The sequence below is a fragment of the Phalacrocorax aristotelis genome, chromosome 1, assembly GCF_949628215.1.
Source record: "Phalacrocorax aristotelis chromosome 1, bGulAri2.1, whole genome shotgun sequence".
Classification (NCBI taxonomy): Eukaryota; Metazoa; Chordata; class Aves; order Suliformes; family Phalacrocoracidae; genus Phalacrocorax; species Phalacrocorax aristotelis.
This window is the reverse complement of record NC_134276.1, coordinates 154,334,501-154,350,788: the sequence shown is the minus strand read 5'-3', so window position 1 is coordinate 154,350,788 and position 16,288 is coordinate 154,334,501. Positions and strand designations below refer to the sequence as shown.

The 16,288-nt window shown below is 41.6% G+C and overlaps 1 protein-coding gene across 3 annotated transcripts in view; it reads left to right on the top strand.

The window, feature by feature from the left end:
* DGKI (diacylglycerol kinase iota) overlaps positions 1 to 16,288 on the top strand; it is a 221,507-nt gene that overhangs the window by 190,171 nt on the left and 15,048 nt on the right. For all 3 annotated transcript variants that reach the window (XM_075116925.1, XM_075116915.1, XM_075116931.1), the window contains 2 exons: positions 13,571 to 13,608; positions 16,011 to 16,131. In XM_075116925.1, the coding sequence (XP_074973026.1) occupies positions 13,571 to 13,608; positions 16,011 to 16,131 (159 nt within the window). The remainder of the gene's footprint in view (positions 1 to 13,570; positions 13,609 to 16,010; positions 16,132 to 16,288) is intronic.

Here is a 16,288-nt window from a genome sequence, read left to right as displayed (position 1 = left end):
GGAGATTCTCTCAAACACATAAGCTTTCACATGCCTCGTGACTTTTCAGAAAGAGAAGTCCAATATTTGGATCTCCTCTTGCCCACTACAACACATACAGACCATGGTAAACGACCACAGAACCAGAAGGAAAATATGATGAAAGTGCTGTAGCACAAGCTGTTTTGAGCCTAGGTGCTTCTCAGTCAGCTTTATGCACGTGTAGAAGCATCTAAAATTAGTCTTGGATCTGAAATCTCTTATCTAAACAAAAAAGGGAGGGTCCAGAACAGAGCAAAATTTACATCTGAACCGCCTGTCTTTTATGGTGTTTATGCAGACCTCTCCTGGTATATTTTTCTTGGAGTAGATATGCAGGAGTCAGTTTTGAGACTCTTATTTTCATTAATAATCAGTACTCAACTGTGTGCCTATTCAAGATGTTAAACATTCTTATGTAGTTTTATAAGGCAATAAGGCTTTGGGGTGCACAATGGGGCAAGATCCAACTGTAGAATAACCTACCCTCACTGGCATTAGTCTGTCCTGTGTTTCAGCAGCTCTTCCCTATTATGGGGCACCTTTCTAGTGCTGAGTTTCTGATGATGTGATGAGTCGGCCATTACTGAGAAAAGGTGCTTTTCTCATTTATGTTGGATCTCATTGTGTTGGATTGTGTTTGGATCTTTAACTTCCCATTTAGTTCCTGATCTTTGCTTTCTCTTGTTTCATCTTCAGTCCTCACTTTTTCTTCTACTGTTTCTCTGTGTTTCTTTCTTTCCATCATCCTTTTCTCCCTATTTAAGTCTCTTTCCCCTTGACCATGAGGTTGCATTCTACATAGGTTCTTGCATTGTGCTCCTCACTTTGTTTTCGGAATGTCGTGCTTCTCCTCAGTGTGGACTGCCAGCTTCAAGCATTAGTTGCAAGCAGTAGCTGCAGCATCTGTACTGCAGCAACAGAGCTGCTACCAGAATTAGCATCTGATGTGAGTGGCACTTCCATTAATCCCTGACAGAGCAATGCATTATGCTGTCTTGAAGAGAGGGTGAGGATAAAGCACCATCTGTCTGGGACTGGGCATCTACTGAACAATTGTAACAGTGCACAATGCTCCTTGTTGTGGACACGTGTTAAAGGCACCTTTATCAGTTACAAAACAGAGCCATTTTAATTGGCACAGAAAGGGAAACAGTACTACTAGAAAATCCCCCACTTCAAAAGAAAAAATGCAAGCTTCTTAAATATTTTAGGTCTGTGTCTTCGTTCATGGTACAGGTAGTTAGGAAATACATAACTAAACAGTGAAATCCATCATCGTCTTTCCTTTTCTTCTTCTTCCTTTTTTTAAAAAAAATGAAAAAAAAAACCACAAAAAGAGCAGACAGAGCCCCTAACCCCCAAATTCTCTGACTGACAAAATGGAACAAGCTAAGTAAATATCAAAGCATACTAGTTCAGACAGGGGATTAGGGTGCTGGCTGTGAAGAATGAAATGGAAGGGCTACCTGTTCAGTCAGGTGGGCCCTGGTGCAGTTACATGCCCTACAGCCTGGGAGGACAATGGTCAGTCTTTGGGTTTTGGGACTAGCTGAGAATCAACAATGGGCAATGCACAAGGCCACAGAAGACCTGGTGGATGTCATGAGGGAAGGGGACAGGCAGCTCCCCTGTTTGTGAATGGTACCACTATTTTCAATCTGTAAAAATCCAGGTCTTATGTTCAGAAGGACGGAAGCTGTTGGAGGTTATTGAAAGAAAGCATATCTACTGTTTCCATATCAGGTATGTTACTGTGATGGGAATGCAGATTTGTAATGCATTGCCTGGCCAGCAAACAGTAATTCCCTGATTATTGTTAGGTGAATGGTTGAGCTTTACCAAACCCTTCCTTCATCCAGCACCTTTCAGAACTGCAGTGTACATTGTATGTATGCTAGATCATCCCCTGCTCACTGTTATTCACAGCCAGGCAGCAGAAATCTGTCTACAAATTTACCAATGCTAATGCACTGAATAATGTTCTTTTATTTTACATTGATTTTGGTCTAGCTTCATCTGGGGTATCTTTACCATTCTTTGGTTACCCTGTGTAACTAAGTCATCATCGCCTGAGCAACTGAGGGAAATGCTCTTTGTAAGAGTACAATGAGTTCTGTTTGCATTTCAGTCTTCTGAAAAAACAATAGCAACAAACTCTTGAGTGGCATGTGGACTTTGGCACGTTACTGATCTAATGGCAACTTGGAGCCGATGCAGATCTCAATACTTGTTTGTCTAACTTCAAACAGAGGAACCTTGCCCGTGATGGAACTACTCAAAGTTTTAAGTGGCTATACTAATGCATCTCAAGTAGCAGTCGACCCCAGAACTTAGTCCTTATGCATCTGAGTTGCATTCTGATTTGGGGACAGGAGATACCAAATATTTATGTCTCTGGTCTCTTGCTCTTCTTGTTTCTGTATAAACCCATGTAACTGGGCTTTTTGCCTTGCTTGCTTTTTGCTGCATCAGCATAATTTCTAGCAAGCTTTGCTGTGATTAAACTCAGTTGTTGTTGGTTTTCTTTTTTTTTCCCTGCAATAGAGTCCAAATTCATGAGACAACTGAGAAATGAAGACAGGAGGCAAATATATTCAAAAGAGAAATTTTGGAGACAGTTACAACACCATCATAATATGATACAAAGGGTGAAGATGAAGGACAATATTTCTGCTTGGAAAGATGAATGGCAACACTCAGAGATCTTTCCAGTTCTGGCAGATGGTGGTTCCATGATGATACTTAAAGTCATCCAGTCTCGATATTCTACTCTTAGGAGGGATTTGTGCAGAGCCAAGAGTGCATTAGAAGTAAAGTGCATTTAAATGGTGACCTTCGAATTAGCCTCTATTAGAAGAGTTTTCCACAGGGATTGCTTGGTCCAGGTTCAAACTGGAAGCTTGGGGGGGTAGGAGGTATAATTCTGTCTCTAGGTATCCCTCTGGATGGAGACAGCTGCTGTATGAGTTATAAGGAAGGGAGTGATCATGTGTGTGCATGGAAGGCAGTGGCAGCTCCATCCCATACAGCAAAATGATTTGCTATGCAGTAGATACTGCATAGCAATAGTAGATACTCCAAGGCAGCTCGTGCTGTGCAATATGATATTTGCTCCAGTGCTGTCTGCTCCATTAGAGAGGAAGTCTGAACCCATGCACAGAGGAAGATGACTGTAGGAGCCCCAGGAAAGAGCACAAGAGCTGAGAACTCTTCCTGGGACCCCCAATACGTGGGATTTCCTGTGTGAACATGGACTTCATTCTCTCAACCTCCTTTCTTCTTTCTGGAGCCACTGCCCACTAGTCTTGCTAGTCATAGTCTGCAAAGGGGTGTTCTCAAGAGCTTTTTAAGCATCCTGCCATCCTGAATAATAGGACAAGCAGGGGACTACAGATGAACCCAAATGTCTTAATGCTAGTAGAATTAAAAAAAAAAAGAAAGGCACCTCTGTTTTGTGCACCAAGTTCCTTCAAAAGAGAGAGTGATGGTTTCATGCAGCTCCAGCTGAGAAGCTATATTCTTCAGGGTCATGTGCAGCCATTTACCTAGCAACAAATTGAGGTATCTTGGAATGCTTTCTTTGAACAAATCAAAGACGATACAGTGGGGGGCTCCTGACTGCAGGTATTTATTCTGATTAATTAGCCACTTGGGGAAGAAAGCCCTCCTGGATAGTGTTTTGAAAGTATGTCTGTGGCCAGCTGAGCCAACAGTTGCTTGGTGATCTGCTCCGAGTCTGTTCATTTACTTCTCGGCTCAGCAGAGGCTGGTATCGATGCAGAACCATGGTACCTGTAGTAAAAGAAAGCATTCTGTCAAAGCACTTCTAGGGCTGAGGGATGTCCTCTCTGCCCAAAACCTTTAAAAGGTGTCTACACCCCACCTCATATCACATCTAATCAGGCTGGGGGTTCAGTAGGCAGCTGGGAGGAAGAGGTCTGGCAGATGTGGGCATCTGGATGAGTAATAGAGGAAAACTGGGAAATGTTTCTTTCCAGATGGCCACTGCCATTATCCCTTTCCCCTAAAAAGGAAGTAGGAGTAAGGAATGTGTTGTCTGAATCAGGGCATGTATTTTCAAGCAGAAGCCCTGGGTTACCTTGCAACTTACTTTGCTCCTACGTTGTGTTTCTGATGGAGGCACTCATGGTCAGATAAGAGTGACAATTTGTTAAAGTAAATCAAGAAAACAATTCTCTCCACCTGCCGAAGACTCTGGCCAGCAAATAAATGCTTGAACTGACTTTCAGATTATTTACTCCTACTGTGAAGCCCTAGCTTATTGAGGAAGACTTACTTAGATATTGCCAGGCAAAGGCACTGCAGCCAGCCTTGCAGTGGCGAAAAACTGAAGGGAGTGTGGTAGAAGTGCCTGTGATACTAATGGTCCACCAAGTCAGGGAAGGGGGAGGAACAGTGTGGCCCACAATGTTCCTTTTTCTTGCTATCCTTTTTATTTTAAAATAAAAAATAAATCATTGCTTAATTATTTTACCCAGAATTCTCTTCCTGCCAAAGTAATGCCACTCTGTTGATAAAGTGGCTGCATTATTCAGCCAAAGTCTTCCCTGCGTTGTGTTCTTGCTTGATCAGAGACATTTTCCTCCACCACATCACTCCTGAAAATGACATTAATTGTTCCTATCTTGGCTCAGAAATAAAAATGGTGGAAGGGATAAGGAAAGAAAAAAAGTGATGATGTTTGCCAGATGGTACTTAGTTTATCTGCAACTGTTCTTTGGGTTTTTGGACCATTTACAAAGGAAGTCCTTCTTCTTTACGGTCATCCCTTCCTTTTGTAAATCTGAGTTAAATGGTCTTGCAGGAAAAGTTCGGCATTAGGGTCTGAATACTTCCACTCCTATCAACTGTGGTCTCAGCTCAGCACCAGTGCCACATAACCAATTCAGGGTGGACTCTAATTGGCATCAAAGTACCTTTAAACTAGTCTGACAGTGCAAATGGGACCTTAAAGGCAGCTCGAGTGTAATTTACATCTGCTTGAAAGCCTCTTTATCCTTCCAGAGTTGTATGAAGAGACTTCTGTATAAGTGAGAATTTAGCCTTTCTTTCCCTCCAGCAAGCCTGTGTGGTTATTTTTACTTTTTTTTTTTTCACCTTTCCAAACAGTGGATTGATGCTCTGTGCTGTTTGAATCTAAAATTCTTAAAAGGAAAATGTTTGTCATGCATATTTATGACCACCTGAGTAATGGATGATTTTTTGCATTTTAAAATTTTTGTCTTATTTCCAAGTTAGGCGAACAGATGCAGCCAAAACTGTGTGGGTTCTCCTTTGAATCCACACAGTATGTGGTGCTTTTGTAACTAAAGGACAACCCACAAATGTTTAGAAGGGTTTTCTACCTCTTTGTGCAATCCTAGAAATAGATGTGGTTGAGGTATGACTTATTCAGAGGGCCAGCATGCTTCAAAAGTGTCTCTCAAACCACAGGAGAATGTGTGCTTATCCACATGTTTTCCTGTACAGATGGATTAGCCTGAGATGCTGCATGAAGGCCTTCATAATATTCCCCTTGCTGAATAGTCATCAGACTGTCTGGCTGCTGTTCTCCTGATGTGCTTTTGAGCTTTTGGTTGTAGCAGGTTGCTGCACTGTCAGTTTTCTTGGTCTCTTGGGAGCATGTTGAGATCTCAGGCTCTTTATCTGGTTTTCTTTCATGGAAGTAGTGTCCCACAGCACTGCTGTCGTGAGCTATCTAGACTGGTGCCATTGCTCTCAGATTCCCTAAGAAGCCTAAGCCTTTCCTAAAGCTGAAATCCTGTGGGGAAATCTTGTTTACCACCTGCTTCTTTAGGATAGTGGGTGGTAGCAGCAAACAAATACATTTTGGAAAAAATTTAAAAATCAATGACTCTGCTTTAGCCAGCACAAGAGTTGTTATGTTCTAGGCAGGAAGGCTCTAAACTGCATGTATTTTTGCTGTCACATTTCCATCATGGTTTGTATACAGTCTTCAGGCTAAGGCAGAACTCTTCTAGCAAGTCCAGGAACCTTTCCTCATTCCCACGCCAGACAGCTCCTTCAGATGTAGCCCGCCAGCACCTTCTTTCTCATGGCTGATGTTAGATTAGAAAGAGATGTTACTGACATAAGGGGCTAAACTTTCTAAAATGGCTAGTGAGATACTTTTTTCCTTTTTAAGCTATAATCGGTGTTTATAAGTTGATGTCTCTTCAGGCTTACAGACAATCAAGTTCCCCATCAAAATGCCCCTTGTTTAGTTTTAATGCTACCTCGTTCTTGTGCATTGAAATGTGAGACTGGTTGTCCTGGTCTGTTAGCCATCTTTTTGCTGAAGGTGTTCCATTTTGATTGCTCAGCACCAAAGTTTAAAAACTGTGCAAAAATATTTTTCTGTTTAGTTCAAGAATATTTTTTTCTTTTACTGTATGTCAGCTTTAGTTCAATGTGGAAGTAAAAATCAGAATTAAAAGGAACCAAGATGGAGGTTAATACCTGATACAAATACACCCAAGTCTTACTGTCAAACAGCACTACTAAATGTTATGTTTTTATAGGGTATTGTCATAAAAATGGATGTCTTTTGCCTGAACACAGCTTTTTCCTGTGCACAGCTGTTAGGAAAAATTCTGTCCTGATGGTATGATAGGACCAAATGTTTGTGTCCTTATCTTGGCATAAGTTGTGCATTGCTATACTAGCAGGCTCCAAAGGGAGTGCGTGTCCCCTATGGAGCTTGGTGCCCCTTTTTTGGCCCAACCAGTTAGCCTATATTCAGGTACCTTTGCCACATTTTATTGGGAGGAAAACTTGGTTGTAAGAGTCAGACAGCTGTTTCATCTAAAGTCCTTTTTCAGTGAATACAGAAGAAGTGATTTTCTTGTGCAGAAGTCTTCATAGTGGATGTTTTGCTTTTGCTTCTTTTATTTTTGCCAGTCTTTTGCCTCTCTTATACCCACAAAAAGCTTTAACCATTTATTTCTGGGTTCTTTGCCAGCATCTAGGAGACCCCTCAACCCCCAAGGCTTAACTTCTGTTTACTTTATTTCATGGTCTTCAGTAGTTGCTTCCAGTACTTGCAGGTGCATAAAATATATGAAGAAACATTTAATTGCTCCTTCCACTCAGCTTAGCTTCAAAGAGAAATGTTTAAGCATTATCAGCTTTTCTGAGACTTGAGATTGTCCGTAGATCAAAGACCTGAGAGCTCACAGTCATTCCAACAAAGTGTTATTAATTTTGTAATTTAATTTCTCAGTTATGTAGACAGTTTGGCATATGTATTTTAAAGGGTGTTTTCTTCTGTAACTTTAAAAGCAAGCTAAATATCAGAAAGAGGAAAAGGGTTTGTAAAAGCTCAAATGCAGGGATTTGCAACATTTGTTCATCATGGATCCCTAAAATTTTTTTGTGGGACTGGCAGACCCTTCAGAAATTTCAAGTGTATGCTCTGCCCTGTATCTTAGATGCTTGCTTTTCATATTTGTCTCAGAGGGGAAGTACTCCACAAACCTATTCCCTGTAGTGCCCTCCACCCCTTTCATCTGCAGGCCAAGGTTGAAGATCAGGGCTAGAGTAGAAAAAAGTCAGTTCTCTATATTTCTGGATAAGTCATGTTACTGTCAGTTTTTCATATTAGGTTTGATCTTTACTAGGTTGTACGATGCTATCACAAGCAAATTGTTGTTTACGCAAAAAAGAATGTATTTCTGAATGATAATCTATATGGACTTTACACTCACTTGAGAGCATAGTTTTTGAGTGATTGAAATATAAGTTATTATTGATTTCTATAAAACTAGTGGGAAATTAAGAACGAGGGCTTGTTTTCTTATCATTTCTGTAATGCTGATCTTAACAGCTCAGAAGACTCCGGCTGTGTAAAAGCACTCTTCTAGTCAGGGTCAGCTTTTAACTTCCCAATGTGTAAAACAGTAATTACTTTAAATTTCTGACTCTATGAATTTCACAGTGTCTACAACAGCAATAAAGGCCTGGAAATGATCTGGAAGCTAATGATAGGCCAAGTTAAGTTTAATAACTCTCAAGAAATTCATGGTGTCACTTTCTGCTGCAGTTTCTTCTTCATTATCAGCTCAGTAAGGTTTGAGTGAGATAATATTTAATGAGGTGTTCCTTAAGATTTCCCCTAAGCAAATCTAGCAGAAGACGGAGGAGGACACTGGGGCTCAAATTCTGGGGGCCCCACACCAGAGCTTTAATACCTCATATTTTTCATTAGCTGCCTCTAAGTAGTAAGAAACATCCAGCACTGAAATGTAGGTGGCATATAAATTCCAATAACAGACTGAATCATTGCATTAGCTGTTTCTTAGAAAAGGCTGGACAGTTGCAGGCACTGCCTGAAAACTGAGTTTTCTACAAGACCCTGATCACTTCAGATCATCAGCTGTCTTCTTGTGTCTTTTGAAAGGGCTAAAGAGTTTATTAGCCCTAATTCTGTTGGAGTTATGGTAGTTGAATTCTGCCATAATTTCCCATGTGCTTGAACATTGTCAGACAATGATCAGATGCATTGTTAGCCTGGTATTTTTTAACTCATGGTAAGATATATCATTGCAAATAATACTTTGCTCTCATGCTGCATTTAATTCATAGATCTCAAACTGCCTGCATTTTAACCATGGATGTGACAACTCCTTTGTGTGGTACTTATACTTTAAAACATAGTTTTCAATGGTTCTGCTCCCTCCAGTGACAGTTCTTAGACCCTCACTATCGAATTGCCTGGAGATGGCGAAAGCTTCAGAATAATGAAACATTTTTATTAGTATTCTCTGTGGCTTAGTTTGTATAGCAATAGTGGGTGCAAATATGGCATGGAAAGGGTCAGATCAAGTGTGCAATTGGACCCATAAAATCTAGAAGATGTTTATGAATAACTTTCACTCACATAAAAAGACACGTTACTCCTGTACCACTGACAGTGGCAGACTGAAGAACTGTACTGTTCTTCAAGATTCTTTCCAGTGAAAGCCAACTCCTCTCACTGGCTTACTAACAATTATTTAACTAACTTACTAAATATCCTCCGTGTCAACCTACTTCAAAGAAAGAACCTTGTGATCCTGAGATATCACCTGCAAGAGTTTATAAGATTTTTCTTCTTTGTGTTCTTTCTGAAAGTGTTTTAGCAGCAAAATTCTGGCATGATGGTAGCCTGATGCTGAGTCCTCCTTATGTCCTTGGTGTTAAGCTGATCAGCAGCTTTGGGATCAGGAGGGAATTCTCCTACAAGCCAGATGGGAAGGGGCAGTTGTTGGTTGAGGTTTTCCTTACTTGTGATGCTTCTGAGAATTTTCCTTGCTTTTGAAGTGAGCAAGATGAAGTCAATGTTTTCTGCCCCTCTCCTGCTCTTTTATTTTGATGTGTTGCAGTTGTGGGTCTGTCTTTGTTAGCCCTTACATTTATGAGGTATTTGTATACTGCACCTGTATGTTGTACAAACAGCTCCTAAAAATTTCTTAGACCATAAGCATTGCCTGGTCCCAGGAGTATCATACCTTGGAAACCCTTAAAAGGAGGGCCCCCAATTTGTTCTTGTTTGGCTGTCCTACTTGCAGGTGATCAGACATGTCTCCTGGCATCATGCCATTCTGAACGATCCCCTCTCTGTCTTAGTTTGGCTCTTAATTTAAGTACTGCAGGTTGGAGGTGATTTTCCCTAGAACTTCTGTAGTCCTTGGAGGGAGACACTCAATAGGAACTATTGCAGGGATGCCAGGTTGCTTTCTAGGGAGTGTTATTTTCTCTTCTGACCATCCAGCCAGCCCTGTGAGACCTCCTAGGCATCTTGCAGCTTCTGAAGTTACTGGGTACAAATACCTCACTCCTTTGTTATCTATTTCCCAGTATTTTATGATTGATTTTGCAGCACTGTTTTCATGCTGCTGACTTCACATGCAAAGCCTGAGAGCAATTGTGATTTAGTAGGTTAATTTTATGGCTGGGAAACAAAAATGTTTATTGTAACTCAGTGATATTAACATATATTTTTAGAATAGGAAATAAAAATAGCTGTTTCCAACAGAAAGAGCAGGCACTAACATAGAAATGATGAGTGACACATGCCACAGGAGAAGTATTGTTTTCAGCATGTGTGGATGTACTAGTAGGTGTTTTTCCTCTGCCTCAAGCTGCATTAGCTTGCAGCATTACCAGAATTCAATTAGTAGCCTTTTTAACATGGCTTTTTTTTTCTGTTAGTGCACTATCTACTTGTAGCTGTTCATTATTTATTTTATAAGTTAAGTGTGTGGGGTTTTTTATTCTTTTTGTGGTGGGTTTTTTTCCTGTGGTTTCTTTGTTTTTGGGGTTTGTTTTTTGTTTGTTTGTTTTTTTTAATGAGGTTTCTTTTGTAAGTTGGCCCGCAGGGGTGGTTAGAACCTCATCTCAAAATTCATCCAGTGGAAAACAGAAGTTACTAGTCTCTAGCAGCTGTTACATACATTGTCTGCATTTCTGGCTGTCCATATCTTAGCAGTTTTGTCAAGAACCATCACCCTGGGCAGTGAATGACACATTTGATGGCAGTTTTGGCAGAGAGGTCAGGGATGGAGCAGGGGCTGTCCACAGAGGTGTATTGGTAGAGAGGGTTGAGCTTCACTGAGAAGGCAGCCTGGGGCAACTACCACTACAGCAGATTGAGTCCTTCCTTGTTACATGGACAGAGCATTTCAGTCTCCAGTCTTGTCAAGCTGTCACCGTTCATCAGCAATAAATCTGCTTGCTAAATTAAAAAAAAAGGTAATATAATATTTTTATTAATAATGCAAAATGCTTAAAAGAAGTTGGGAAAATAATTACTTGATTTAAATATTAATTAAGTCAAGTAATTTTTGAGGCATCTTTAATATCTGCAGGTATTTTATGATATGACAAAACAATTACATCATTCATGTTATATATTACACCGGTGGTACAGTGTTGCTCAGAAGAAATAAAACCATTCTTACTTCAATGTTTTTAATTTTAAGCTGGCCTGGAGTTGCATGTTAACAGCATTTTTGTCCAACTTCTCAGTCTGCTCTCTCTTGTCAATGCCATCTGTTTGCTTGTTTTACCACCTCTTTAACAACCAGGTGATTTTTGCCATCTTCACACTCCTCCTCAATATGCCCAGCAGTCCCATTTGGGTTTATGGGGTTAGTGTGCTAAGCAATATTCATATGTTTATGTAAATGTGTTCCCTATTCTAAAGAACCTTTCCCCATTTCTAGTTCAACAGTTTCTAAGTCTTCCAGCATCCTGGCTTACAGCATTGAATTATTTTACTGTAGTCTAATCTGCTTGTTATGCCAGCTGGTTTTGTTGATCTGTAATGTATTCATTTATGCAATAGGCTCTACTCTAGCAAAGCACTTAATTTTAAGTGTGCAGGTAGATGTGGTGAAAAGAATGTGATTAGCTCAAAGCTAAACACCTGCCTAAATGCTTTGCTGGATTGGAAGTTTAGGAAAGAGAGGAAAAGGTTGGTCTAATTATGTTGAATGTGTTTTAGAGCTGCTTTATCCTAATAGCCTTATCACCAGACCAACCTCTTATTATGGATACTCAATGCAGAAGATTTCTCACAGCTTGTCAGGCTTTTCTTTTCACTTCATGGTTTTCTAGATCTCACTCCTGGCTTTTCTGAATTATAATCTTAAGCATGCTTTGCATAAGAAAATGTATCTCTGCCTCTTAGGAATTAACTTCAGTGAAGTAATATCTTAAAATACCGGATGTAGAAGGCAATGAAAAGCTGGTGTCACCAGTTCATTTGATTTTTGCGTGTGTGAGGACAGCAAAATATTTATACAAGTACAGACCGCAGTAGCCTACAGAATAAATATGGCCGTGAGACTAGATGGGCAAAAAGGGTGGAAAAGATAAAATGAATGACACAGGGATTAAATTCTGCTCTGTTATTAATTTGGGATGAACCAGTATTAGAACTATTGGAAAAAATGGATGTAAACCACTGAGAATGAAATCTGAAGAAAAGATGTACCTGTATTCTTTCAGTTCTAGCTCTTACCTGCTGGTGTTTGTCTTTTTCCATTCCTCAAGTCTGCGTGTCCTCGCTCCCAGAGATGCCAGGGAGATTTGCGGACTTAGTTTAACTCATGGTCACTGTAAAAGTGCCCTAAATCCAGTGTTACAAGAATTGCTGCTACTGCTTTCCCAAGCCAGAGCTTATCTGGACTGGGTTTTTGCTTTTCCTGCTGCTACATGGCCAGGGCATAAGCACTGGTGAGAGCAGAAAGCCACACACAACCCCAGGTGTTTTCAAAGAAAGGGATATTTGTTGAGTTGTCTTTGCATGCCCTTCCTCTTCTGTGCTGTTTAGCTTGGATGTGTTGTCATTTCTGAAGCTGTAACAAGCTCCTTGTGGAATTCACACCGTGCAGTTTCCTCTGTGTTACTTTTCACAGGCAAGGCTATACTATGGTTTTCTTTCCCCCTTGTTCCTCCCTACGTGAGCTTTTGGCATCTTTGTCAAGGATGGCACTTGAGTGAATGCTTAACTTGATTGCGCTGCCTAGACTCAAAGATAGAAATGGGCTTAGGTACTCTTGAAAAAGTATGAACTGAGGCAGATGTTTAATGCTTTCTAAGATGCCAGCCAAGTAAGTGCTTCCTCAGACAGTTTATTCATAATTGTTTTTTACTATATGTATATCATGACAGGGAGGAGGAGGGGAAAAGGAGGAAATAGCCACATAGCAGTAGATTTGTAACAACTTCTCATGTGTGTGGTTACTTGCCACCATGGTGTTTTTAGCTTTATACATCCCATACATAGGGCAATGCAGAGTCCCAGGCTTTTGCCTTCCGTCTTCTATTTAATGGGTGCAGGACAGAGTAGCGGGTAATGAGCAACTCCTGGCTCTGTGCACAGCTCTGTCCTGCCTTGCTGTGAGCCTTTGTTCACTTTGCCTCTCTTTGCCTCTCTTTCCTTCTGTGTCTGTTTAAATTAGAAAGGCTAAAAAGGTGGGGATTGCTCTGTGTTTGACCCTGCCTGCCAAAGCTGGGGTACTTGCTGCCCACTGGAATGTCAAAATGTTTTTGTAATACAAACAATTATTAAGAAATTTCTATCTTGCCACCTAATCATCTGCAACTTGAGACACTTAATGTATTTGAGAGTGACTGACAATTCCACCATCAGTATGAATAAAGTCTGAGAGGTCTGAGGATGTTTTCAGGTTCTCTGTGTTTGACATTGACCTCTTCAGTGACAGCTCAGGTGCCAGACTTGGGCCCACCCTGCTGACACTGCTGAAAGGTCCCTGAAGTGACTAAAGGCAAAAATTCATGTAGAAGCATGCAGTTCCAGGGCAGCATTGGAAACACTGGCTTGATGTCCCTACAGCTTTTGTGCAACATGGGCAGTCTTCCTTCTGCCTGCCAGCTCGCATTGGTTTTGATAGTATATGAGAATGCAAGTGGATTGAGGCATTGGTCTTAACTTGCACATACTGTAAGCTATATTCTCATCTGTGAGGCTGTATACATAATGCTTTCTGCCTAACATTAGTTTTCTGTTTGTCTTTTGCAGCACTTTTACAGGCAGTCATAGCCGGTGATCTGCTGAAGGTAAGTACAGAGCACCGAGTGTCCACTTTTCACAGTTTTTTGAATGTCTGATATACTGTAAATTTTATCACACCTCTGCTCAAAACATAAAAAGATTGCTGTAGGGACTGCTGGCAAGTGCCATTTTACAGCCTTTACAGGAAACCCTGAATATGAGGGGAACACATCAGTCAGGTGAGATGTGAAATTCGAGTGAATAGGATCTGGTGTTAGGCAGCACCTTTCAGCCCAGCATTCATAGCCCACTGCACAGAGCAATGTGCCAGTTACTAACAGGGAAATTACTATACTGGCAAATGCAACACCGAACAGCAGGGTAGTTCTGACACAGCCTTACACAGTAAAGTATATTTTACAGCAGTGAGGTTGGTGGCCGAGCCCCTAGAGTTGCTAGAGACTTCTTGACGTCTACGAAGGCAACCACCACACCAGGTAGAACAAATGTCATCTTGTTGTTTTATTGTCTGATGGATGTCTCAAAATGTGTAGTATATTGGTATTGTTAGTTATTGGGAGGAAAAGGCATCCATGCAAAAGTGTTTTGTGCCCAAAGTCTGAAGTTCCATGTCTGACAGTTATTCAGGCTGTGTTTTTCAGTAGCCAAGTCAGGGTTTGAAAACATGCCCTCAAATTTGGGTGAGGACTGTGATTAATGATTGCAATTTTATCTACAAGAAGCCAGCTTGGATCCATCTATAAAAATGACAGTACTGTTAGGGCAACTCTTTGCCTGCAGGTGCCCTTTTTATACCTCCACCCCTGTGCTTGTGGCTGTAGCATCTTGGGAGTAGTCCTTCAACCAGCACTCATAAAAATATTGTTCCCTTTCCGCTTCTTGAAAAGTTTTTGCCTGAGTTTTCTTTGACAGGGAAACTTTGTGTCCTTTATAGAATCATAGAATCATTAAAGTTGGAAAAGACCCCTAAGATCATCGAGTCCAACCGCTAACCTATCACTGCCAAGTCCACCACTAAACCATATCCTCAAGCACCATGTCTACCCTTCTTTTAAATACCTCCAGGGATGGAGGCTCAACCACCTCCCTGGGCAACCTGTTCCAATGTTTAACAACCCTTTCAGTGAAGAAGTTTTTCCTAATAGCCAACCTAAACTTCCCCTGGTGCAGCTTGAGGCCGTTTCCTCTCGTCCTATCGCTTGTTACTAGGGAGAAGAGTCTGACCCCCGCCTCACTACAACCTCCTTTCAGGTAGTTGTAGAGAGCAATAAGGTCTCCCCTCAGCCTCCTGTCCTCCAGACTAAACAACCCCAGCTCCCTCAGCTGCTCCTCATAAGACTTGTTCTCTAGAGCCTTCACCAGCTTCGTTGCCTTTCTCTGGACACGCTCCAGCAACTCATGTCTTTCTTGTACTGAGGGGCCCAAAACTGAACACAGTACTCGAGGTGCGGCCTCACCAGTGCCGAGTACGGGGGCACGATCACCTCCCTGCTCCTGCTGGCCACACTATTCCTGATACAAGCCAGGATGCCATTGTCCTTCTTGGCCACCTGGGCACACTGCTGGCTCATGTTCAGCCAGCTGTCAACCAACACCCCCAGATCCTTTTCCTCCAGGCAGCTCTCCAGCCATTCTTCCCCAAGTCTGTAGCATTGCATGGGGTTGTTGTGACCCAAGTGCAGGACCCGGCATTTGGCCTTGTTCAATCTCATACCGTTGGTTCCGGCCCAACGATCCAGCCTATCCAGGACCCTCTGTAGGGCCTTCCTGCCCTCCACCAGATCGACACTTCCACCCAGCTTGGTGTCATCTGCAAACTTACTGAGGGTGCACTCAATCCCCTTATCCAGATCATCAGTGGAAGATATTGAACAGGACCGGCCCCAACACTGAGCCCTGGGGAACACCACTCGTGACTGGCCGCCAACTGGATTTGACTCCATTCACCACCACTCTCTGGGCTGGCCCTGGCTAGGGGACAGAGAGTGAGAAGGGAGATCTGGGGCAACTGAACCCCACCCCCATGCTGATTGTTGAGATGAAGTTTTCTGGTTTAGTCAGAAAGTGACTACTGTGCTGAGGAAAAACTGGAATTTTCAGTAGGGCAGGTAGAATTTTGTATCAGATACATATATTTTAAAATATCCCAACAGCTTCACCAGAAGTGGTTTGTAAGCATTGCTAGCAAGCCATAATTCATAGCCAATAGAGTAGCAATGTCTCATTGTTTAGGAAATACAGATTGCTGCTCTTAGCCCATATAATTGTCAATACTTCTAGTTTCAGATTTTTTTTATTGGGGCCTAAAAGCTAGCTTTAAAGTAACACTTCATTTAATTTTATTCCATTTTTGTACTGACCTTCTATGAAAATTAGTGAATAACTTGCCTACATATTAGTTTTTCTGCTCCTCCCATCGTATTCTTCTGTGTGGTTTTTTTTCCAGTTCATAGAATGCTGTAAAAAAGGAGCCAATTTGTTAATCCAAGGACCTGATCACTGCTCCTTGTTGCACCATGCTGCCAAGACTGGGCAGGGCGAGATTGTGAAATACATCCTGGAGCATGGTGAGTCACAGTGAGCAAAGCCGCAGAGCGCTGTACTTCAGGCAAATGTCAGTCAGGTAAAACCACACCGTGTGGCTGGAATTGCCCTCACTCATCTGTGGTCAACCTCAGCAAAATGTCCACCCACAGCATGTGTGAGCAGGAGGCTAGGAATGTG